At 41.6% G+C, this 24747-nt stretch overlaps 1 protein-coding gene across 1 annotated transcript in view; it reads left to right on the forward strand.

Moving 5' to 3' along the window:
* The window catches only part of eea1 (early endosome antigen 1), a 53360-nt gene extending 41427 nt beyond the window's left edge, over positions 1–11933 (forward strand). The window contains 7 exon segments of the mRNA XM_055155119.1: positions 570–701; positions 1539–1724; positions 3620–3858; positions 6422–6522; positions 6525–6541; positions 6710–6808; positions 9002–11933. Coding sequence (XP_055011094.1) covers positions 570–701; positions 1539–1724; positions 3620–3858; positions 6422–6522; positions 6525–6541; positions 6710–6808; positions 9002–9124 — 897 coding nt within the window. The 3' untranslated portion in view covers positions 9125–11933.
* The last annotated feature ends 12814 nt before the right edge of the window (positions 11934–24747 follow it).

Consider the following 24747-nt stretch of genomic DNA (forward strand, 5'->3'; position numbering starts at 1 on the left):
TGGATACGACCCCCGGACCAAAATGAGTTTGACTCTCCTGGGTTAAGACCCTAAGGTTGGTGACTGTGGGACAAACATAAATTTTGAAGGGTCCCACATCAGTGAGGGAACTGCTGGCCCCAAACAGTTTCACCTCAGTCAAGTTTAATTATTTCGACATGTGTAATGTAGTAATGATAATAAACAGAGTGCAAAAATATAATTGTATATGTTTGTGTATAAGTAAAAGGGGAAATACTTCATAAACTAAATTCCAAATAATTATTATATAAAAATTAAAATTTGAGTGGAGCTGTTGGAGACTGAGCTCCTCTGTCCCTCGATTTAAGGGACACTCACAAACGTACACGAGAAGCTCAAATAAATCATGAATAATTAAAAATATCTGTTCCATTTCAGTTTGACACATTCGGAACTGAAAAATAAAAATTTTGTCAACAAATATTGAGTCAAATATATTTGTCAATCTACGTAATGAGTTCCTGTCATCGTGCAATATCCGAATAGGAAAAGACGAAGACTGAAGCTCTTTTAATGTTTTTTTATTGAATGTGATTTAATATTTTCAGGCTCAGATGAAGGGCGAGCTGGAGAAGGGGAGGAGCCAAGTGGACGAACTGAACAAAGCAAAATCCGCGTTAGAAAAGAGCAACAGTAAACTGAGCGCAGATTTAAAGACGCTCAAAGAGAAGATGGAGAAGGTGAGAACGATAAAAGGAGGTGATATTTCTTTGTCTTCAGTGTTTCAGGTTTCTACAGTTTTAGTCCTGGTCCAGTTCTAGTCGAGTCCTGGTTTAGACCTGGTTTAATGCTGGTCCAGTTCTGGTTTCGACCTGGTTCAGTCCTGGTTCCTGGTTTAGACCTGGTTTAGACCTGGTTTAGACCTGGTTTAGTAGAGACCTGGTTTAGACCTGGTTTAGACCTGGTTCAGTCCTGGTTCAGTCCTGGTTTAGACCTGGTTTAGACCTGGTTTAGACCTGGTTTAGTCCTGGTTTAGTTTAGACCTGGTTTAGACCTGGTTTAGTCCTGGTTTCCTGGTTTAGTCCTGGTTTCCTGGTTTAGTTTCCTGGTTTAGACCTGGTTTAGACCTGGTTCAGTCCTGGTTCAGTCCTGGTTTAGACCTGGTTTAGACCTGGTTTAGACCTGGTTTAGACCTGGTTCCTGGTTTAGACCTGGTTTAGACCTTCCTGGTTCCTGGTTCTCCTGGTTCAGTTTGTTTTTCCTGGTTTAGACCTGGTTTAGTCCTGGTTTAGTGGTTTAGACCTGGTTTAGTTCTTTTTGTTGAGAATGGTTTAAATTTTAAAGTTCTATGGTTTAATGGTTTATTCGTGTAATGTTTTATATTTAAATACAGAAATATTGTAATGGAAAAAAAAATACTTTAAAATGACAGTAAAAAGTCATAAAAACACATGAGAGTTTTAAAGTCACTTGCCCAACAGTGGAAATTAAGGATGCATTTCTGTAAGTCCCAGTCCCTCAAATACACCTGTACATCTCTCATCTCTGTTGTTTTTTGTTTTTTTTTCTTCTTCCAGGAGCTGGTGGAGCTGCAGGAGGCCAAACAGCTCCTGATCCAACAGAAACTGGAGCTGCAGAGCAAAGTGGAGGCAGCAGAGGGCGCACTGGAGCAGGAGCAGAAACAGCATCAGCTCACGAGGGACGGCAAGAGCAAGAAAGAAGAAGCTCTGCTCGGTCAGACCAAGACTCTGCAGGACCAGCTGGTGAGAAACACAAACAATTTAATCATCAAAACTGTGAAAATGTCACATGAAAGTGTTCCTTTTCACTAAACAAGCAACAAAACTGTAGCTGCAATGAAATAATTCAGTAAAATAAACCAAAAAATCCTCTTGGTGATATATCGATACAGTAGCCCACGATATTGATACTGTATCATCACATTAAACGATACGATATGTTGATATTTTGACATTTTTGCACAGCCCTGATTGTAAACAACAGAAAAGCACATTTCTCGAAAAGGAGCGAGAAGAAGAAAAAACTCATATGAACCTTCACTCATCACAAATCACAATTAAACGAAAAAAAATAAAAATAAAAAATCTATTTTCTTCATTATTTGTTTCCAAAACCAAAATGAAGAAACAGATGATTTGTTTTTTCAGTTTTAGATTTTGTGTTCAAATGAAAAATGGAAAAAATGGATAATGGACTGAACCAGGACTAAACCAGAACTGACCCAGGACTAAACCAGAACTGACCCAGGACTAAACAAGGACTGACCCAGGACTAAACCAGAACTAAACCAGGACTGAACAAGGACTGAACAAGGACAAAACCAGGACTAAACCAGAACTGGACCAGCATTAAACCAGGTCTAAACCAAGACTAAATCAGGTCTAAATCAGGTCTAAACAAGGTCTAAACAAAGTCTAAACCAGGTCCAAACCAGGATTAAACCAGGTCCAAACCAGGACTGAACCAGGACTGAACCAGGACTGAACCAGGACCTGAACCAGGACCGGAAACAAATAGGGAGTGAGACCAGGACTGAGACCAGGATTTAGACTGGGACCAGGACAGGACTGAGACTGGGACTGAGACCGGAACTGGGAGCAGACCTGGACTGAAAACAGTTTAGTCCTGGTTCAGTCCTGGTTCAGTCCTGGTTCAGTCCTGGTTCAGTCCTGGTTCAGTCCTGGTTCAGTCCTGGTTCAGTCCTGGTTCAGTCTGGCATCGCAGTTTAAGTCACATAAACGCGATTCGTTTTTTCCATTTTTCATTTAAACACAAAATCGAAAACTGAAAAAACACATCATTATCTGTTTTTTCATTTTGGTTTTGGAGACAAATAATGAAGAAAATAGTTTTTTTGTTTTCATATTTTTGGTTTTATATTGAAAAACAAATGAATGACACAGATTATTGTCCGACTCTAGTCCTGGTTTAGTCCTGGTTTAGTCCCTTTTCAGTCCTGGTTTAGTCCTAGTCCTAGTCTAATCCTAGTCTAGTCCTGCTTTAGTCCTGGTTTAGTCCTAGTCTAGTCCTGGTTTAGTCCTGGTTTAGTCCTGCTTTAGTCCTGGTTTAGTCCTAGTCTAGTCCTGGTTTAGTCCTGGTTTAGTCCTGGTTTAGTCCTGGTTTAGTCCTGGTTTAGTCCTGGTTTAGTCCTGGTTTAGTCCTGGTTTAGTCCTGGTTTAGTTTAGTCCTGGTTTAGTCCTGGTTTAGTCCTGGTTTAGTCCTGGTTTAGTCCTGGTTTAGTCCTGGTTTAGTCCTGGTTTAGTCCTGGTTTAGTCCTGGTTTAGTCCTGGTTTAGTCCTGGTTTAGTCCTGGTTTAGTCCTAGTCTAGTCCTGGTTTAGTCCTGGTTTAGTCCTGGTTTAGTCCTGGTTTAGTCCTGGTTTAGTCCTGGTTTAGTCCTGGTTTAGTCCTGGTTTAGTCCTGGTTTAGTCCTAGTCCAGTCCTAGTCCTAGTCCTGGTTTAGTCCTGGTTTAGTCCTGGTTTAGTCCTGGTTTAGTCCTGGTTTAGACCTGGTTTAGTCCTGGTTTAGTCTGTATATCGTTACAAATCGAAAGTGTTTTTTTGTATTCAGATCCGTATCGTGTTTATCGTATCAGTAAGTTCTGACTTCTAACCTTTGCCGACCGTGTGACGTTTCAGGCGTCAGAGAAGCGAGCGCGAGAGGAGCAGGTGCGGCGCGGCGAGGAGGCGGAGACCAAACTCAGCATCCAGGTGACGGCGCTGAACGAGAACGTGGCGACGCTGAAGAGGGAGTGTCAGAGCAGCCAGAGACGCGTGAGCGAGCTGGAGAAACAGACGGACGAGCTCAGAGGAGAGATCGCCGTCCTGGAGGCCACGGTCCAGAACAACCAGGACGAGAGGAGGGCGCTGCTCGAGAGGTCAGACAACACATCCTAAAGAGACAGAATGACTCTTATGACTCGACTCCAGCGGTCCTCCAAACGGCTCGCAGTTACCGGAAGACGTTACCAGAAACATGCGGATGACGACTTCCGGTGTAGTTCCCGACGAGGAAACACAAAGGAAGTCGTCATCCACATGTTTCTAAATGTCTTCTGGTTTTGTGATGTAAACGTGAATAGAGCCGTTAAATTTTCCAGAGGACCAAAACATTTCCACTTTATATAAACTAGGTCCACAAAAAATGTGTTATTTGCCAAAATACAAAGGTCAAAATGGCGTTGATCAAAAAATGTGCATTTATTACTTGTGTGGTTCATGTGTGTTTGTGTTAAATGTGTTTTAAATCCGACACAAACACGTGTACAAATAATTTCCACTTCCTCCGTGCGTGTTTGTTTAATCGTTGCTTAATGGAAGGTTTAGTTTTGGCAAAGTGTGACCCCCTGACTGATAAATGTTCACCAAGAGAAGGATATATACTGTTTACAATCATACACCCTAGTGGTCACTCTGAGGTATTACACCTGAAGTCGAGGGAGTTTGAGTGTCAGTACTGAATGTTTTTGAGTTGACGGGTTTTAATTGGGGACCAGAGTTGGCCTGTGCACCGCCCATTTGAGACTCAGGTTCTGTTCTATAAAATCATTAATCTTGGATTTAGACTTAAACTTTACTGATCAACAAGGGGAAATATTTTCACATGTGTAATGTTGCAATAATAATAAACAAAGAGCAAAGAAGAAATTCAGTTTGTCAACTGGACAAATGTTTATTCAGCTCACATCTTCAGTTCTGCAGAGTTTGTCCAGTCGACAAATTGAATTTCTCCTTTGTCATAGATTCAACCTGGACGACTGAGAGTTTCTACACACAGAGAATAAACAAAGTGCAAAAATACAACTGTATATGTTTGTGTGTAAGTAAAAGGGGAAATACTACTAATAGTTTTTGCTAGAAATAATGTAAATACAAAATAATTAGAATGTAAATATAAATATTTGAGTGGAGCTGTAGGAGCTTGTAGGAGACTGAGTTCCTCTGTTCATCAGACAGACATGTCAAACTCCGGCCCAGAGACCAAATTTGGCCCACGATATAATTATATTTGGCCCACGAGATCATATCAAATGGAGCTGCCGCTGCACACAGATCGACTGTAGAGACATTGTTTATTTAAAATGTTGTTATTATTTTATATTCTGTTTGTTTTGGATTCAGTGTTTAAGCAAAACTATTATTAAACATTTATTTTAATAAGAAAAGGTTTAACATTACAGATCTCGAAAGAAGAGAAAACATGCAGATGACGTTGAAATTTTTCAATAAATATTTAGTTTGTCCCACGACTTAGTCCCAGTTTTTAATTTTGGTCTCTGTGGATTTGAGTTTGACTCTCTTGATCTAAGAGACGCTCACAAACGTAACAGGAGAAACTCAGAGAAATCATGAATAATAACAAACACGTGTGCGGTTCATTTCAGTTTGACACATTGAGAAGTGCTGAAATGTGTTTCCTTTTGTGAAGCGCTTTTAAAATTTTAAAAGTCCAACTACAGTCAGTTTATATTTCAGTCTGAGGTCACTCACCGTCATTAAAGTTTTACTCAACACAGACACACGACCAAGACACGACCACAGGAAAACTCTGAGCCTCATTAAACAGAGAGTGTGTGTGTGTGTGTGTGTGTGTGTGTGTGCGTGTGTGCGTGTGTGTGTGTGTGTGTGCGTGTGTGTGTGCGGTGTGCGTGCGTGTGTGCCGTGTGGTTGCGTTTTTGAAAATTTTTTACCTATCAATGTGTTGAAATTTCCATGTGAAATGAGCTATTAATGTTCACTGTTCAACTGGGTCCAAGTCTTTTAGAGTCTGTGGCCTTAAACCTGAGCTGAAAAATCTGTTTTTCTTTAATAACATCAAAAATAATTAATTTTAGTCGAATAGTATCAGTGGAAGTTGAACATAAATATGGACGTTGTGGATCATTTGGTACCAGTTTTATGTTTCTATCATCATTAGTTTCTGAGATATGGCAAAAGTGTCATTTGGGACTTCAGGGACCTTGAATAATAATAATAATAATAATAATAAATAATAAATAATAAATATATTACTACTACTACTGCTACTGATGATGATGATAATAAATAATAAATACATAAATAAATAATACATAAATACACTACTACTACTACTACTACTACTACTACTACTACTACTACTACTACTACTACTACTACTACTACTACTACTACTAATAATAATAATAATAATAATAATAATAGACTGATGATGATGATGATATTTATATATATATATAATAAAGTTATGAGATCCTTATAGACACTGTTAGGATGGAATTTCAGACACTTGTTGGACCCAGTAGATTTTGTTCAATTGTGCAAATATTCCACAGATTTTCTTTTAATTGGTATTGACACATTTTAAAATTGGGTGCAGCCTCATCCCTGTGCTTGTGTGTGTGTGTGTGTATAGACGTGTGTGTACTCATACATGTGTGTGTGTGTGTGTTTATGTGACAGGTGCGTTAAAGGGGAGGGCGAGATCGAGAAGCTCCAGACCAAAGTGGTGGAGCTGCGACGCAAACTGGACGACACGACGGCCGCCATGCAGGAGCTCGGCCGAGAAACCAGTCCCTCCAGGTCTGAACATTTACACACAAAAAAAACAAAACACACTCACCAAAGTCTGAGCCAGTGACAAATGAGTCCAACAAATCTGCTCCCGGACCTTTTCCTCTCGTTCTGTTTTAAACCACGGGCTGTTTAAATGTTTTATATTTGTTGTGTCTTTGTTCTTTTCCGTTTCAGATTAAACAGTCTCAGTCTCTGACCCGGAAGTGGGCTGACGACAGCGAGGTGCAGAACTGTATGGCCTGTGGAAAAGGATTTTCAGTCACGATTAGGAAGGTGAGACTGAAGATCGAGGTTCAGGTTTTTGTTTTATTTATTTAATTATATTAAGAGTTAAAGGGTCAGATAAAGGGACACGATTTTCTGACCTGTTCTAATGTTTCCTCGTCACAAACAAACCTGAAGTTGTGTTTTTGTTTTGTTTCATTCACATGTTTAACTCACAAACCTGCACATTTAGAGGAAGTTCTTCTCTTAAACAGAAAACACTGTGTTCCACCTTGTGATGTCATGTGGTGATACAGGAATTACTATATTACACAAAATGGATTGTAGTGAGTTTTAAACCGTGTTCAAAACATGTTTGTGTAACACTTTATTATTATTAGTCTGTCTACGTCTCCAAACCTCAAAACGCTCTGTTCCACCTGTAGCGTTTTCAGATCGACAGAACCGCGCTGGTTCCAGTTCCCAAACCAAATCTTGAACCGACTGAAATGTTCACGCCAAAAATCAGAGCGTTCAGGAACCGAAAGTAAACCTTGTTTTTCAAAGTGAACTGTGACGATACAGTCGACATGAGCAGGTTCATCAGGTCAAATGAACAGAAGAAAAAGTGTGTGGAATATCAGAGGAGAACAAATATTTACTGTGTCTGTGTTCGCCGAGTGAGGCTCCATCTTTGGACTGGGCAACGTGACCGTCTTCTCCTCACCAGATGTTTCTCCACAGCAGACGTTTGTCCCCAGCAGATGTTTCTCCACAGTAGACGTTTCTCCACAGCAGACGTTTCTCCTCAGCAGATGTTCCTCCACTGCAGATCTTTGTCCACAGCAGACGTTTCTCCACAGCAGACATTTCTCCACAACAGATGTTTGTCCACAACAGATGTTTGTCCACAGCAGACGTTTGTCCACAGCAGACGTTTGTCCACAGCAGACGTTTGTCCACAGCAGACGTTTCCACAGTCGTTTCTCCACAGTAGACGTTTCTCCACAGTCAGTGTTTGTCCACAGCAGATTTTCCACAGCAGACGTTTGTCCACAGTAGACATTTCTCCACAGCAGACGTTTCTCCACAGTAGACGTTTCTCCACAGCAGACGTTTCTCCACAGCAGACGTTTCTCCTCAGCAGACGTTTCTCCTCAGCAGATGTTTCTCCACAGCAGATGTTTCTCCTCAGCAGATGTTCCTCCACTGCAGATCTTTGTCCACAGCAGACGTTTCTCCACAGCAGACGTTTGTCCACAGCAGATGTTTGTCCACAGCAGACGTTTGTCCACAGCAGACGTTTGTCCACAGCAGACGTTTCTCCACAGCAGACGTTTCTCCACAGCAGACGTTTCTCCACAGCAGACGTTTCTCCAGCAGACGTTTCTCCACAGCAGACGTTTCTCCACAGCAGACGTTTCTCCACAGCAGACGTTTCTCCACAGCAGACGTTTCTCCACAGCAGACGTTTCTCCACAGCAGACGTTTCTCCTCAGCAGACGTTTCTCCACAGCAGACGTTTCTCCACAGCAGACGTTTCTCCACAGCAGACGTTTCTCCACAGCAGACGTTTCTCCACAGCAGACGTTTCTCCACAGCAGACGTTTCTCCACAGCAGACGTTTCTCCACAGCAGACGTTTCTCCACAGCAGACGTTTCTCCACAGCAGACGTTTCTCCAGAGCAGATAAATGATGATTTGTCTCAGTAGAAACTCTCGCTGGCGTCGATGGTTTGATCCATGTTTGTTATTTTCCTCTTTCGTTTGGCCTTGTTTCTATTTGGTGATAAATCTGTTCCCTCTGTCGACGTGTCAAAGGTTCTTTTAAACGGTTTGAACGCGGCTCGTTCACAGTAAGAACTTTGGTTCCCCGTGTAACTGATGCAGGAACCTTCACCGTTTTGGCCGATCTGAAAACAGCTCCTCTGACGTCATGAAGTAGTAGTTTTCAGTTGAACAGCTCCTTTTTCATTTGATTCAGTAGAGATCGGCAACTCCAGGGTTGAAATGATCAAAATGATTCTAGTGAAGGTGAGTGGAATTAAAAACACAGTGGAGCACTTCCTGTATTATCACATGACATCACAAAGTGGAGCAGTGTTTTCAGTTTGTAGTAAGAAATCTGTAAGGTTTGTGTGTTCAAAAAATCCACAAAAAGCACAACTCCAGGTGTGTTTGTGCCGAGGAAACATCAGAACGTCAGAAACTCGCCTCATCTTGTCTCTTTAATCCCGTCTTTTCCCGTTGTGTCTCTTGCAGCACCACTGCCGACACTGCGGGAACATCTTCTGCGCCGAGTGTTCGTCGAGAAACGCTCTGACGCCGTCTTCTAAAAAACCCGTGCGAGTTTGTGAGACGTGCTTCGAGGAGCTCCAAGGCTAAGCGCCCGCCCGCGCCCGCCTGTACCCGCCGGGCCGAGGGCACCAGCGTCTCTTTGTAACGTCTAAATTCATGTGCACTATAAAAGGACAGACCCCGTACTGAGCTCCCACCTCTAACTTCTCTAAAAAAAAAAAAAAAGCAGTGGGTTTGTCTGTGTTTTTGTGCCTTCGCTGCTCCCGTGGACTGTGCCAGAAGGGGGAGACACTGAGACATTAATGCCATTTGTCTTGCGTTTTTGTTTTTTTTGTTTTATTTGTTTTTGTTTTTTTCGTTTGGATGATCTGCTGTACTGTGATCGGGACGACGCCGCCGCCGCCGCCGCCGCCGCCCGTCAAACATCTGCAAAAGTGAAAGTAGAAATTGTAAACGTTGGCGAAAATGTCGATTCTACAAAGGCAAAGACGGTAACGACGAGGCCAGTTTCAACAGTATTTGATTATTTTTTTAAACAAAGAAAAATATATTATAGAAATTTATAAATATTTTGGAAACAACATTGAAAAAAAATCTCAACTTTCTGCGGATTAAAGTGCACATGACAGGTTTTGATAATTCTCTCATTTTGACGGTAAAGGAGAATTTAGGTTTGTCCATTTGGCAAATTCAGGGTTCCCACAGTCATGGAAATCCTGGAAATGTCATGGAAATTGAAAATGTCATTCTCCAGGCCTGGAAAAGTCACAAAATTTTGTAAATTCAACGAAAGTTTTGGAAAAGTCTTGGAGTTTTAGTATCTCTTTCACACAGCTCCAATTGTTTGAGGTGCAACAAAATTCAAAAACAAAACAAAAACAGGGAAATGTAGATGAACATATTTGGGATCTGTTCAAAAAGAGAAGGATGAAGTTTAAAAAAACGTCTAGTGTCTTAACCCAACTGTTTTACATAATCATGTGAAACTATTTAGATTATTTCTGTTGTTTAAAAGAGACGACAATAAATGCACTGACAGGATTTAGAATGTTTAAAACTATAATCCCAAACCATAAGGTCTAAAAGTCTGATCGGTTCTACACATGTAGGAGCCATAAAGTCATGGAAAATTCACTTTAGCTCATGGAAAAAGTCATGGAAAAGTTTAGAAATTTTGTCAGTGAAAAAAAGTGGGAACCTGTAAATAGATTTTCTCCTTTGCTGGATTCTACGTGGACGACTGAGGGATTTAACTCACGAGCCAAACCACAGCTGGACGTTAAGAAACTTGGAAAAGGAAGATAAAATTTCAGCAGATAAGAGGAATCATTTACGCTTTAACCTCAGATGTCGACAGAAACATTTTCAAACTAAATAAACGTTTGTCCAGTTGACAAATTGAATTTGTCCTTTGCTGTGGATTCTACGAGCCTCATTAGACAGTTTCACTTTGTCAAAACTGTGTGACCTCACAGCATTAGGATTCGTTCGCTCGACAGTACATGGGTACTTTTTAAAAATTTAACCCAGGGGTGTCAAACTCATTTTGTTCCGGGGGTCGTGTCCAACCGACTTCGATCCCAAAGTGTCCGGATCAGAAAACTCATGTCATATAAACCCCAAAAATAACAATAAGTTCAAATATTTGTGCAGAGAAACACAAATCTATTACAGAAATCTTTTTTAATTGATGAACTCTTTCTTTTACAAAATATTATAATATTATGAACAACCTGAAACTTTAAGAAAAATACAATTTCAACACAAAGTTTGAACATGAACTTGTCTGTAAACAGGAATAAGTCCATTTTTGTTGTAAAATCCTGCACTCGGCTCCACTTTTCTCATGTTGGACATTTTTCTGATGAGGGTGTCACGGTCAACAGTCAAAACGATCGTCCTTTAAGAGCGTTTGGAAAGAGACAAGTCTTCATTTGTGCTGCTCTGGTGGGAGGGGCCACGTACAGAGACACTGGAGACGCTGCTGTGATAAACACCACAGAAAATTAACAAGATTTTAATAGAAAATATAATTACAATATTTTAGTAGAAAATCAGCCGAGGGCCAGATTAAAGGTCTTGGAGGGCCGGATCCGGTCCCCGGGCCGTATGTTTGACACACCTGGTTTAACCAATCGCTGCTGTTTGGTTGTGACGTTTGTAATGCACCAAATCCTGTAGGAAGAAGAACAATAACGTCGTCTTTCCCCAAGATAAAATTCACCAAACTTTCTCTTTGTTCCGGCTTTAAATCCTCGATCTTGGGAATCGTTGACACAGAATGTCTGACTCTTCTCTGATTGGCTGCAAACCGTCTAGTGGATTCTGATTGGATTCTACCTAATTTTGACTAAATTTGTTGGGATAAAACCTGTTCATTTTAAATATAATTTATACTTTTACACAAATCAAGAAGCAGTTTGCGAAGAAAAGTTGAAAAACACGTTGAAAATCACAGGAAGCAGAGAGTCTCACACTGACGTCGCACTGAGAGAATCCTGTCCAAACGTTTGGCTCAATTTACACAAAAGAAACCCAATTTTCTGACACTTTAAAGGTGCATTGTGTAACTTTTCCGGTGGAGAGTCCCACAAAATCTTTTCTATCTTCATAGAGACCGAACCAGACCAAGTTCCAGGTCAGATCTGTGGAGAGAATGTCTGTTTTTCTAGGGATTTTTGAGCTTTAAAACCACCTGGAATTGAATAAATGTAAAGTAGAGCTGTTTAAAGTCATACTGCGGAACATTCCAGACAGAGAAACAAGCAGGTGACGAACCCCAACCTAAAAGTTACACAGTGCACCAACAAAATAAAGGCATTTTTTAAAATATTTTTATTCATTAAATCATCATTTCTGTAACATTAGAGGAGTTTTAGCCAAGTGGAAATAAAAACATTGTTGCCGGGGAATTCTCTAGTGTCTTGTTACAATTTCCAGTCAGAAAGTAAAATTTGAAACTGTAAAAAATGGCCAAACTTGGAAAAATAATGAGAAAATGTTAAATATAATAAATAAATATAATGATCTTAACTGTGTTTTAGTGAAAAGAGTCGTCCAACCTGTCATAGGCACTTTACGGCCGCGTCGCATTTCTCTTTCCTCGCTTCCTTTCTCCTCGATTCCTTTCTCCTCGATTCGTTTCCTCGATGCTCCGTTTTTCAGCTGTCAATCAAAGGCGTCATATTAAGCGTCGACCCAAAGAAAAACACGGAACGAAAGAGTAAAACTGAGGAGACTTCAGGAGCAAACGCCTGTGGAACCAGAACTAAACCAGAACTAAACCAGGACTAAACCAGATCTTAAAACCAGGTCTTAAAAACAGGGCTAAAACAGGTTCAAAACAGATCTTAAACCAGGACTACATCCAGGACTAAAACAGGATTTAACCAGGTCTAAAACAGATCTAGAACCACAACTAAAACCAGGACTAAATCAGGTCTAAACTAGGTCCAAAACAGGTCCAAAACCAATCTAAAACCAGGACTAAAAACAGGACTAAACCAGGACTAAAACCAGGACAAAACACAGGTCTAAACCAGGTCTAAAACAGATCTAAAACCAGGACTAAATCCAGGATTACACTACGTCTAAAAGAGATCTAAAACCAGAAATAAAACCAGGACTAAAACCAGGTCCAAAACCAGGACTAAAACCAGGACTAAAAGTGATCAGAGAAAAAAAAAATCTAACTTTATTGGTCTCAGTGATGAGTTTTTATCTACAAAACAGGTCCAAAACCGACCTAAAACTAGGACTAAAACAAGATCTAAACCAGGTCCACAACAGGTTCAAAACCAGGACTAAAACCAGGACCAAAACCAGGACTAAAACTGATCAGAGAAAAAAAAGAATCAAACTTTACTGGTCTGAGTGACGAGTTTAGATCTTTTCGTGGGACTTCCTCAACCGTTTCCTGCAGAATCGAGGAGAAGAACGTGAGGAAAGAGAAACTTAATGCGGAATTTATCGCAAAACACACAAAAAAACAAAAAAAACCCGCAAAACCCCACAAAAACACAAATCTCATTTACATTTCCAGATCTTGTAACGTGATTTAAATGTCGACAGAAACACACTAAACTGTAAAACGTAAAACGCTACGAAATCATTTGATAACTGATGCTGATTTAAACATTTTGATTTTGCAGGATTTATTTTTTTTATTTTTATTTTTTTTTTGCAATCGTATTTTTACTCATGAACCGAAAAGTATTGAGAGTTTTACTGTTCGTTGCCTTTGTGGAACTTCTGTTTGTGTTTTCGCCGATTTCATGACCAAAGAATGTGTGACAGGAAAATAGGTTTTATCGTCATCTTTCATATCTGTCTGTTTTTTAAATTATTTTATTTTTATTTAAAACGAGCCGCGGGGACGTCGAGATTATTTCACTGACCTGTAAATGATTTTTGATTAAAAGTTTGTCTCTGTAATCGTGACGGTTTTGGAAGCAAAGTTAAGTCATTTCTCCAAAAAGTAAAGTAAACTCTGTGGTGGAAAAAGTGCTTAAAGCTGCATTGTGTAACTTTTGTTTCTATGGAGACGCCACTGATTTGTCTGGAATGTTCCGCAGTGTGACATTAAACAGCTCGACTTTATGTTTATTCAGTTACAGGTGGATTTAAAACTCAAAAATATCTAGAAAAATAAACATTCTGACTGTGAGGACTAAAGACAGACTAAACCAGGACTAAAACCAGAATTAAAACTGGGTCTAAACCAGGTATAAACCAGGTCCAAACCAAGTCTAAACCAGGTCTAAACAAAGACTAAACCAGGTCCAAACCAAGTCTGAAACAGGTCTAAACCAGGTCTAAAACCAGGTCTAAACCAGGTCTAAACCAGGTTTAAACCAAGTCTAAACCAGGTCTAAACCAGGTTTAAACCAGGTCTAAACCAGGTCTAAACCAGGTCTAAACCAAGTCTAAACCAGGTCTAAACCAGGTCTTAAACCGGTCTAAACCAGGTCCAAACCAGGTCTAAACCAGGTCTTAAACCGGTCTAAACCAGGTCTTAAACCGGTCTAAACCAGGTCTTAAACCGGTCTAAACCAGGTCCAAACCAGGTCTAAAACAGGTCTAAACCAAGTCTAAACCAGGTCTAAACCAGGTTTAAACCAGGTCTAAACCAGGTCTAAACCAAGTCTAAACCAAGTCTAAACCAGGTCTAAACCAGGTCTTAAACCGGTCTAAACCAGGTCCAAACCAGGTCCAAACCAGGTCTAAACCAAGTCTAAACCAGGTCTAAACCAGGTTTAAACCAGGTCTAAACCAGGTCTAAACCAAGTCTAAACCAAGTCTAAACCAGGTCTAAACCAGGTCTTAAACCGGTCTAAACCAGGTCTTAAACCGGTCTAAACCAGGTCCAAACCAGGTCCAAACCAGGTCTAAAACAGGTCTAAACCAAGTCTAAAACAGGTCTAAACCAGGTTTAAACCAGGTCTAAACCAGGTCTAAGCCAAGTCTAAACCAGGTCTTAAACTAGGTCTAAAACAGGTATAAACCAGGTCTAAACCAGGTCTAAACCAGGTTTAAATCAGGACTAAAACAGGTCTAAACAGATCTAAAACCAAAATTGAAACCAGGACTAAAACAGGAGAAACAGTACGTTTTGTCTTTTGTGGTGAAGGACGTTACGATATTTGTCAGGATTAAATTTCAGTCTTTGTGACAGCGTAAATTTAAATTGCGATTTCGATTCAATTGCGATGAGGTAAAGTGTATTTTTTTTCCCAATCTTTAATAATTTTTTGTAACGTTATGATTCATGAGACGGGTCACACGATGACGTCGCTCTGGGGGATTTCTGTCCAAAAGTTCAACGCGATTTACACTTTCTCTGACACTTTAAAGCTGCACTGTGTAACTTTTCTTTGGAGAGTTTGTCAAACGCCTTTTTCTCTTCGCTCACAGTCAGAATGTTTGTTTTTCGAGGTATTTTTGAGCTCTAAAACCCGCACCTGTGATTGAAAAAACGTAAAGTAGAGCTGTTTAAAGTCACACTGCGGAACATTCCAGACACAGCAGTGACGTATCCATAGAAACGAGCAGGCGACGGACCCAAAAAGTTACAAGGTGCAGCTTTATACATAATTTCTACTAAATAAAGGTGTTTTTTTTAACATTTGTAACATTATATTTCATGAATTTGATCACATCTTATGAAAAAAAACAACATTTTCACAGTTTTTGGATTGTGTTTTCAAAAACTATTTTAATTTTCAACATTTATTCTTGTTTTTTGTGTGTGTCTTGACGTCCCTGGCGGCTGTGACGAGATCATTTTGTCATTTTGTCCACGTTTCTCAAGTGTAAAGTGGAATTTCTTGCCAGTTGCCTGTTGGATCTTTTGTTTTTTGTTTTTTTGTTAATTTAATTAGTTTTTCTGCTGCTGCTGTTGTTGTTTTTTTTCTCACCGCACTAAAGATCACAGCTGTGTGTGTGTGTGCGCGTGTGCGTGTGTGTGTGTGCGCAGCTTTGAAGCAATAATGTGTGACGTTAGCAGTGTGACGTGTTTTAGTGTGCGCAGAAAACTGACCGTGTAAAGAAGTGGACTGAAGGAGTGTGACGTGGATCTGGCTCCAATCGACGTTTTTCACATCGGCCGGAAGATGGTTTTCTGTGTCAAAATGTGTGTAAATGTGTGTGCAAATGTGTGTGTAAGTGTGTGTGTAAGTGTGTGTGTGTAAATGTGTGTGTAAGTGTGTGTGTAAATGTATGTGTAAATGTGTGTGTGTGTCTAAATGTGTGTAAGTGTGTGTGTGTGTCTAAATGTGTGTAAGTGTGTGTGTGTGTAAATGTGTGTGCAAATGTGTGTGCAAATGTGTGCGTAAATGTGTGTGCAAATGTGTGTGTAAATGTGTGTGCAAATGTGTGTGTAAATGTGTGTGCAAATGTGTGTGTAAATGTGTGTGCAAATGTGTGTGCAAATGTGTGTGTAAATGTGTGTGCAATGTGTGTGTAAATGTGTGTGCAAATGTGTGTGTAAATGTGTGTAAATGTGTGTGTAAATGTGTGTGTAAATGTGTGTAAATGTGTGTGTAAATGTGTGTAGATGTGTGTGTAAATGTGTGTGCAAATGTGTGTGTAAATGTGTAAGTGTGTCTAAATGTGTGTGTGTGTGTGTGTGCTGTGTGTGTAAATGTGTAAGTGTGTCTAAATGTGTGTGTGTGTGTGTAAATGTGTGTCTAAGTGTGTGTGTGTAAGTGTGTGTGTGTGTGTGTAGGGGTGTGTGTGTAAGTGTGTGTCATATTCTCCAGCAGCTTAGAGACAGGATGAGGAGCTCAGTCACACAGGAGGAGCTCGGAGTAGAGCCGCTGCTCCTCCACGTGGAGCAGCTGAGGCTCGGGCGTCTGTTCTGGTGTCTCCTGGACGTCTCCCTCAGGAGGTGTTCCGGGCATGTCCCACCTGGAGGAGGTCCCGGGGCAGACCCGGGACACGCCGGACAGACTAGGAACACCTTGGGTTCCCCCGAGGAGCTGGAGGACTTGTGTGTAGAAAGTGAAGTCTGGGAGGCTCTTCTCAAACTGCTGCCCCCCGACCCGACCCCCGATAAAACCGAAGAAAAAGGATGGATGGATTTACACACACATTCTGACACAGAAAACCATCAATCAGAAGTTCCACAAATGTAAAACGGGACACTTCCGGCCGCTGTGAAAAATTTACTTTACATTGAAATTGTGGCTCCTCTTTGTACCTGCTGCTCTGAGCCTCGTCATTTTGCTCTTGACCCTCTCAGGCTCAAATTAATTTTTAGTATCAGGAAAAATCTGATATTTGGGGAAAATGATCATATGGGGTAGTAATATACAATCCTGACTTTTTTATCCTTTGTAAACAACAAAAGTACTTGGCACTTCTGGCCGTTTGCATGGAGCCGTTTGCATCGTCCACGTTTATCATGGATGGGAAAAAGGCTCCTGAGTAAAAAAAGCTCATAAAATATGGATGTGGAGTAAGTAGGTAATTGGCATTTAGCTGTTGCAAATCTGCAACGCCTGCCTGGAGAGGGTTAAAATGTTCGTGTTAACTCGCTCTACATGATCCTGGAGTTTTTATTTCGCTTGTAAATTCTGGCTTCGGATCCGCTCCTATAACCTCCACCCTCGATGAGCTTCGTTTGACTGGAGCTGAGCGCCGCGGGTGACGTCACGCTCCCTCAGAACACTTTTCTTTCCCGAGTCTGTGGTGCAGAGGTCTGTGTGCGCGGCTGCTCCTCTGTGTTTACGGCGAGAACACTGTCTGGGAAAAAGTAAAATCTTAAACAAGACGATTCTAAGTTCTTGAGTTGAGCAGGAGTTTTCTTGAGTCGAGTCGGGGGCGTTGGACCTTCGAAGTCTTTTAACGTTCATTTTTCTTTAGACAACAGGGAGAATGGGCCCAGATTTTGGTGCTTTGGTGCTTAGACGGTTTTATTCTAATCACGTTTACGTCACAAACCAGGAAAACGATCGGAAAAATGCGACGAAACTTCCTTTGGGCTCTGTTTTCCGGTCGTAAGTCTGACGAAAATCTACGAAAAATTAGAAAATGTCCTCCATGTCACTGTAGCGTTCCGTTATGTTCGGTACGTCAACAATTCCAACCACACCTCAGTTTTCATCATTTCCGGAACTACACCGGAAGTTTCACCGCGTGTTTCCAAACGTCTTCTCGGCGCGAATAGATCGAACAGATTCCACTTTTCCGAAAAATAAACTTGTTTAACTGTCAAAACGTCCTCAAATCCAGACAAATGACTCTGATTTGTTCAAGTTTAAAGCTCTACTACATAACATTTCCGACAGAGGGTCTGCCAGAACCTTAGTTAGTTTTAGCGTCGCCTGGAATGTTCCGCAGCGTGGCTTTAAAGTTGTCCATCTTGCTTTTATTCAGTCGCAGGTGTTTTTATTTCTAACAGAATTTCCATTAAAAAGTATCAGTGTGGTCAGGGTCGCCTCTCCACAGATCTGACCTGTAATGGAGCCTGGTCGTAATGCCGTGTTGTGGAACGTTGCAGCAGAAATGTTCCGTAGTGCTTCTTTAATTCAGATTTGAGATTTAATTTTTCTGCCGTGTTCGAGCTGTCGATGAGAAAACTGGAGAAAATCATTCCTCTCATTTTGAAATGTTCTGAAATCTGGGTGTAAGTGTGAAAGTGGAGCGGGCGACGTTGGCGAGAGACGTTGGCGTGAGACGTTGGCGTGAGACGTTGGCGAGAGACGTTGGCGTGAGACGTTGGCGAGAGACGTTGGCGAGAGGCGTTGGCGAGAGATGTTGGCGAGAGATGTTGGCGTGAGCTTGGCGTGAGACGTTGGCGTGAGATGTTGGCGTGAGACGTTGGCGAGAGATGTTGGCGTGAGACGTTGGCGAGAGATGTTGGCGAGCGTTGGCAGAGATGTTGGCGAGAGATGTTGGCTTGAGACGTTGGCGTGAGACGTTGGCGTGAGATGCTGGCGAGAGACGTTGGCGTGAGACGTTGATGAGAGACGTTGGCATGTGAGACGTTGGCATGTGAGCGTTGGCGTGAGACGTTGGCATGTGAGCGTTGGCATGTGAGCGTTGGCGTGAAACGTTGGCATGTGAGCGTTGGCGAGAGTGTTGGCTTGAGCGTGTGGTGTTTCCGTGAGCTGGCTACGTTAGGTGTGAGCACTGGCGTGAACGGGCAGTGTTGGCGTCAGCAGGCAGTGTTTGTATGAGTGGGCAGCGTTGGCGTGAGATGTTGGCATATGAGCATTTGGCGTAAGCGTTGGTGTTGTTGGTGTGAATGTTGGTGTGAGCAGGCGGCGTTGGCGTGAGATGTTGGTACATGAGCATGAGTGTTAAAGTGAGTGAGTTGTTTTTGGCATGAGCGTTGGCGTGAGCGTTGCCATGAATGTTGACGTGAGTGGGCAGCGTCAGCGTGAGTGTTGGTGTATGTGGGCCATGTTTGGTGTGAGCGTTGGTGATGTTGGTCTGAGTGTTGGCGCGAGCGGGCGGCGTTGGTGTAAGCAGGCAGCGTGTGTGAGAGTGTGGGCGTAAGCGGTGGCATTGGTGTGAGTGTTGGCAGGCGGCATTGGCGTGAGCGGTTGGCGTTGCTGTGAGCGTTGGTGTGAGCATTGACATGAGTGGGCAGCGTGGGTGTAAGCGGCGGCGTTGGCATGAGCGTTGGCGTAAGCAGGCACTGTTGGTGTGAGCTTTGGCGTGAACGTTGGGTTGGCAGGTTTGGCGTGCGTGGGTGTCGTAAGCAGGCGGCATTGACATGAGGGTTGGCGCGAGCGAGCTGTGTTGACGTGAGCTTAGGCACGAGTGGGCAGTGTTGGCGTGAGCGTTGGCGTAAGCGGGCCGCGTTGGTTTGTGCGTTAGCGTGAGTGGGCGGCTTTGGAGTAAGCAGGCAGCAGGTGTGAGTGTTGGTGATTGTTGGCGTTGACTTGAGTGTTGGCAGTGTTGGGTTGGCATGAGTGGGTGTCGTAAGCAGGTTGACGTGAGCGTGAGCGTGACAGCAGCGTTTGCGTGAGTGTTGGTGACGTTGGCGTGAGTGTGTTGGCGTGAGCGTTGGCGTTTGGCTCTGGGCTCTGGTTTGATTCTCACAGTCGTCTCTTTGTCCTCGTCCTCGTCTCTGGGCTCATTACTGAAGAATGTCCTCGTCTCCGCTCCGCTGAGTCTGTTTCTGCTTTTGTTTTCTACCTCAGATCGGCTCCTCACACTTTTACTCAGACGCTAAACTCTGATGATTCACGTCGAAATTTAGAAATGAGAAAAATCTGAATTCTGAAACTCAAAACTGCACCTTAAACTCAGACTCTCTCTTTACAGGCTTCTGCTTTTTTCACTCACGTCACTAAACCATCGCTAAAAATCAAACACTAATCGATACTAAAACGTAAAAAGTATCGATACTGAAAAAAAAATCACACAACCTGAACGGAATTGGGACTTTTCCTGAGCAGCTTCATCTCGAGTTTGACCATTTGACTATTATTCTGTGTTGAAAATGACAATATTTTCCAAAAAAAAACAGCTTTTAAAAGGATCATTTGGGTTCAGAATCGGTATCGAGTCGAGTTCTTATGTTTGAACTGTGGTGTCAACACTATTAAACGCTCCTTCTGTTTTAATAATCTTTGTACGTGTTTGTAACGAGAGAAACTTAAATGTCATGTGTGTTTTACATGGATTTAACGTGGATTTTTCGTGTTGAAATCTGGTTTTGTGTTGCTGCGGCGGCGGGCGAGTCTGTTGCCGTCGGTGTGGCCTGTCACGAGAACGAAAGATAAACGAACGAGCGAAAAACATCTCCACAAAACGATTCTAAATGTTCAGCGAATTCAACAATGAGTGATGGAAATGCGTTGTACGTATTGATTAGGGATGTAACAAAAACCGAAATATTGTGATATCGTTCTCACAATAATATCGTGGACCATCACGATATATCGAATTACAAGTGTCTTAAATTAAAAGTTATGGTGCAGCAATAGCTAAAAAAAAAAAAAAAACAGAGGGAACTACATAGACCATGATCCTTTGCTCCATTTCAATGCAGACGCCAAGAAGAAATAACAGTTCTAACACTTTTACGTCTTAATATGCGACTTTTTCCTCTTAAAATGCCTCGACAAGACTTAATCCAAAGAATTAACAAAATATCGCAATAAATATCGTACCGTGAGATGTAGATCGTGAAAATATCGTGCTGAGAGATTTGGATATTGTTACATCCCTAATCATGAGCCTCCCCATCATATCGTGAACTTTCCCATGATATCGCAATAAATATCGTACTGTGAGGTTCATACCGTGACGATATCGTATTGGATATCGTTGGACCCCTAGTATTGATATTTTGCAGCTCAACATTCCCTGGGAGTGTGATGCTAACTGTGGGCACTGCTCTGTCCGGGGTTAGTTTAGGGCCGGGGTGCGCAAACTGTTTGACTCGTGGGGCACAAAGGGTAATAAAATTTGAGGAAAGGGCCGGTCCAGGAGCAGAGGGGTGACGTTTGTAAAGCTCCAAATCCTGTAGGAAGAAGAACAATAACGTCTTTCACCGAGATCAAATTCATCAAACATTCTCTTTGTTCCGGTTTTAAATCCTCGGTGGATCTGGGGAATCGTCGCCAACACAGAATGTCTGTCTGTCTGTCTTCTCGTCTACGTTCATCTCGACGCAACGTTTACTGTTGTGCAGACAGACGCCACCACTTTGACGTCATGACTTCACAGCTCACAGTTTATGCAAATCATCTCGTGTGTTCTGATTCCTGATCTAGAGCTGGAGAGAAATGAAACTGAGCGGAGGCACTCTAATGATATGTGGAAGCGCAAAGTATAACAGTCTATCACATTACTATTTTTTAACATTTTGCTTTTCTGACATGAATAATAGTAAAGTACCTCTACTCGGAAAATGGGGAAAAAAAGTCGAAGGAGTGTGACCCTTGAAAAACAATGTTTATGCCGCTACTCCGACAATGAGACGTTGATGTGTAAATAGCGGCGTGTCAGAATAACAGATGTCTCTGAGAGTTTCCCTCCACTAAACAAGATGTAACAGAATAATTCAGTAAAATATACCAAAAATAGTCTTGGCAATTTATCGATACAGCAGCCGGCTTTCAGCTCTATGCTCCCTCATTTCTAAGATATTTCTCAAAATGAAACTAATTCAAGTGATTTTTTAAATTTTTATACCACATTTAAAAAGATGATTCAGAGTCAGCAGTGCTACTTGGATATACAAAAATGTGTAGAATTGTCCTTTTGATGCTCTTCAGTGTAGGGATCAGTCTCAAATACAAAGTAGGAAAAAAACTGAGGCACTCAAAAAGTGCAAAATAATTAAAAGCCTTTAATACCACAGGTGTAGGTCACATGTTCACAGTGGGCTGGCCACTGCGAACATGTGACCTACACCTATTACTTTAAATCTGCACTGTGACATCCATCTCGAGTTTGCCCTGATGAAGGCCAAAGGGCCAAACGCGTTGGCGTATTTTAACTTTATCTGCCATGTAGTATTAAAGGCTTTTCATTATTTTGTACTTTTTTTCCTACTTTGTATATGATTCAGAGTCATTTTATCCTCCTTTGCTCCGTGACCTTAACATTACATCTGCAGTCGACGGCTGCTGGAGAATAGTTTGGTGTGATTGACAAATTGGGAGAAATGGGATGAAATCTGATTCAAAATGATGATGGAAGGAAATCTGTGAACATAGAGCCTCATTTTGGGGGGGAAAAAAACCCACCACCGCCTCGACTGACAATTCCCACATGAACACTTAAACAAAAGCGACAGCAGAAGCTCATTGTTCTACACTGCAGTGAACACGATATAATAAGTTTATCTACTAGTGTTTATTAAAACTTTACCAATCAGTAATGTTCAGTTGATGTGGACGCGGTGCTTGAGCTTCGTGCTCCTCAAAGTCCTCGTCCGATTCCGGGTCCAACACATGCGGCTGAACGCGCTGTGTCTCCATGATGAATAAAAGTTTATTCCTGCCTCTGTCAGGGTCACACCTGTCTCCCCCTCCCTCCCTGAGACGGCGGAGGAAGGGCGGCTCACTCAGAGCCTACGTCACATTTGGAGGGCGGAGCCTGTGCTTTCTCAAGACGGGCGGGGGGAGGAGCAATAGTCGGACTTTCATAGTTCCTGGTCTGTGACTGTCTCCAAGAAATCAGTAAGATTTCAGAACTATTGTGTCATGAATGTTCCAAAACTCAAACTGTGCTTGTTTATGTGCAGAAGATAGAATGTGAAAAGAGTTATTTTACATCAGATGGACCTTTAAATACGATAAATGGATATTTTTGCACATCTCTACATTTTCAGTCAGATCTAACTTACTCAAATATTAAATAAAATAATCAAAAATTACCCAAAATATCAAGTTTGATCGTTCATATTTTGGAGGATAAGTTTTTACAGTGTTGATGGTGACAGGCCCACGGACAGAGCTCAGTCTCACACAACTGTTTGATTGTGTGTGAGTTTGGAGGAAGAGGAGGAGGAGGAGGAGCGGTGCCTTAGGTCAGTGTGAACCAGAATGAAGTGATGAAGTGATGAGGAAAAGAATGATGTAATGTTTGTTCACTTCACACGCAGCCGTTTCTGTTCCACTTCATCTCATCACCAACTTAAATAATAAAGTCTAAGTCTGTTTCTATTCCACGAGTCTCGTCTGTCAACAACAACAACGGAATCTGATCATAGAACAGAAAATCACCCTGACTGGAAAATGTAAGAACAGGTAAAGCACAAACCCGAGGCACGTGGACTGAATATATTAAAAGTCCTTTATTACATGAAGGGACACAAACGCGTTTCGACCAGTAAGATACATTTTCCAGTAAGGGTAATTTTCTGTTCAAAGACGACTGTTTTAACCCTCGTAGACCTGTACTACTATTTTTTTTTTACTCTTAAGACCCACTGAAACGCTCTACCTCTTTTTTCTTCATCTGGAGTCTGATCATAATCTGATTTCTGGAGATTATCAGATTATTGAGATGTCACTTGAACAGGCTGCAGTTACACCACAGATCCATAATCTTATAATATTTGTCATTTGATTTCTGCACTTTTAAAGACATTTTGAGTCTTTTAAATGTCTTATAACTCCAAAAATCTGTTCATAAGTGGGCTCGAGTTAGAATTGAGTCACTGTTTTTAAGACTTGACAAGATAAAATGGACTAAGACTCTGGACTTGACTTGGATTTAAAGGTTGTATAGAGGATTTTTTTAAGCGAAAAGAAATACAGCGACAGTCCTTTTTCAAATGTTGTGCATGTGTGACACCACCTTCCTCCTCCACAGCCTCAGGAGAAACACCTCCTCCCGCCTCTTTACTCTAGAAATCACGCTTGTTTACATCCAGTGCGCGTTCAGAATTACTGTTGAAGTGACCTGTCTGGAAATAATTTAGCGACCGACGCGTCAGTTTTTAGACCCTTCATCTGCTTCATTTGCGCAATTGCTGGAAGAAATCTCCAAGAATCACCTCAGTTTGTCTTCGCTCCTTTTCTCCTTCTCTTCTTCTTTCAGCGACCTCAAAAACGGACTTTCTTTTGCGGCGAACTGGTCGTGGATTCTCGTCCGCCATCGCAACAAACTTTGTGCGAACTGCGAGGAAGCTAGAGTTTGAAAAAACCTCTAAGAACCGCTGCATAAACCACGTAATCCCTGCACGCCGTGAGTCAGTTACACTAGAAACGTAGGGAGTTTGATTGACAACTCAACAGCCAACAGAAAATGAGGCAGCCTCGTCATCTATTGGCTGATGTTTATCTGGCCTCAACACGTCCACAGTCGATAGATTTTCATTCTGTTTTTTTTTTTGGTCATCATAATTACAAGGCTGCTGCATCTCTGTAATGGTGTTATAAACTTTCACTGACAATTTGAAACTAAAAAAAATCCTCCATACAACCTTTAAGATGCTTGATGCTTCTCCTAAAAAATACTTGTTTTTAGAGAATACTTTTCTCTCTACAGGTGATAAATGTGGTGATTAATTTTACAGGAACAAACTGGAACATGTCGCTCCCACTTCTGTTTGTTACTTTGGATGGAACTGAAATACTGTGATACTCAAAAGTACTACAGAAATATACACTAATATACAGTAAAACAGAGGGAAGTACACAGAACCTGATCCTTCCATTTCAGTGCAGACAAGACGATAAAATACCTGTTATTAAACACTTTTAAATCTGAATTCTTTCTGTTCTGACCGTGATGAT

Source organism: Boleophthalmus pectinirostris, unplaced genomic scaffold (genome assembly GCF_026225935.1).
Source record: "Boleophthalmus pectinirostris isolate CB_2022bp ecotype Guang Dong unplaced genomic scaffold, ASM2622593v1 HiC_scaffold_2, whole genome shotgun sequence".
In the NCBI taxonomy this organism is placed as follows: Eukaryota; Metazoa; Chordata; class Actinopteri; order Gobiiformes; family Gobiidae; genus Boleophthalmus; species Boleophthalmus pectinirostris.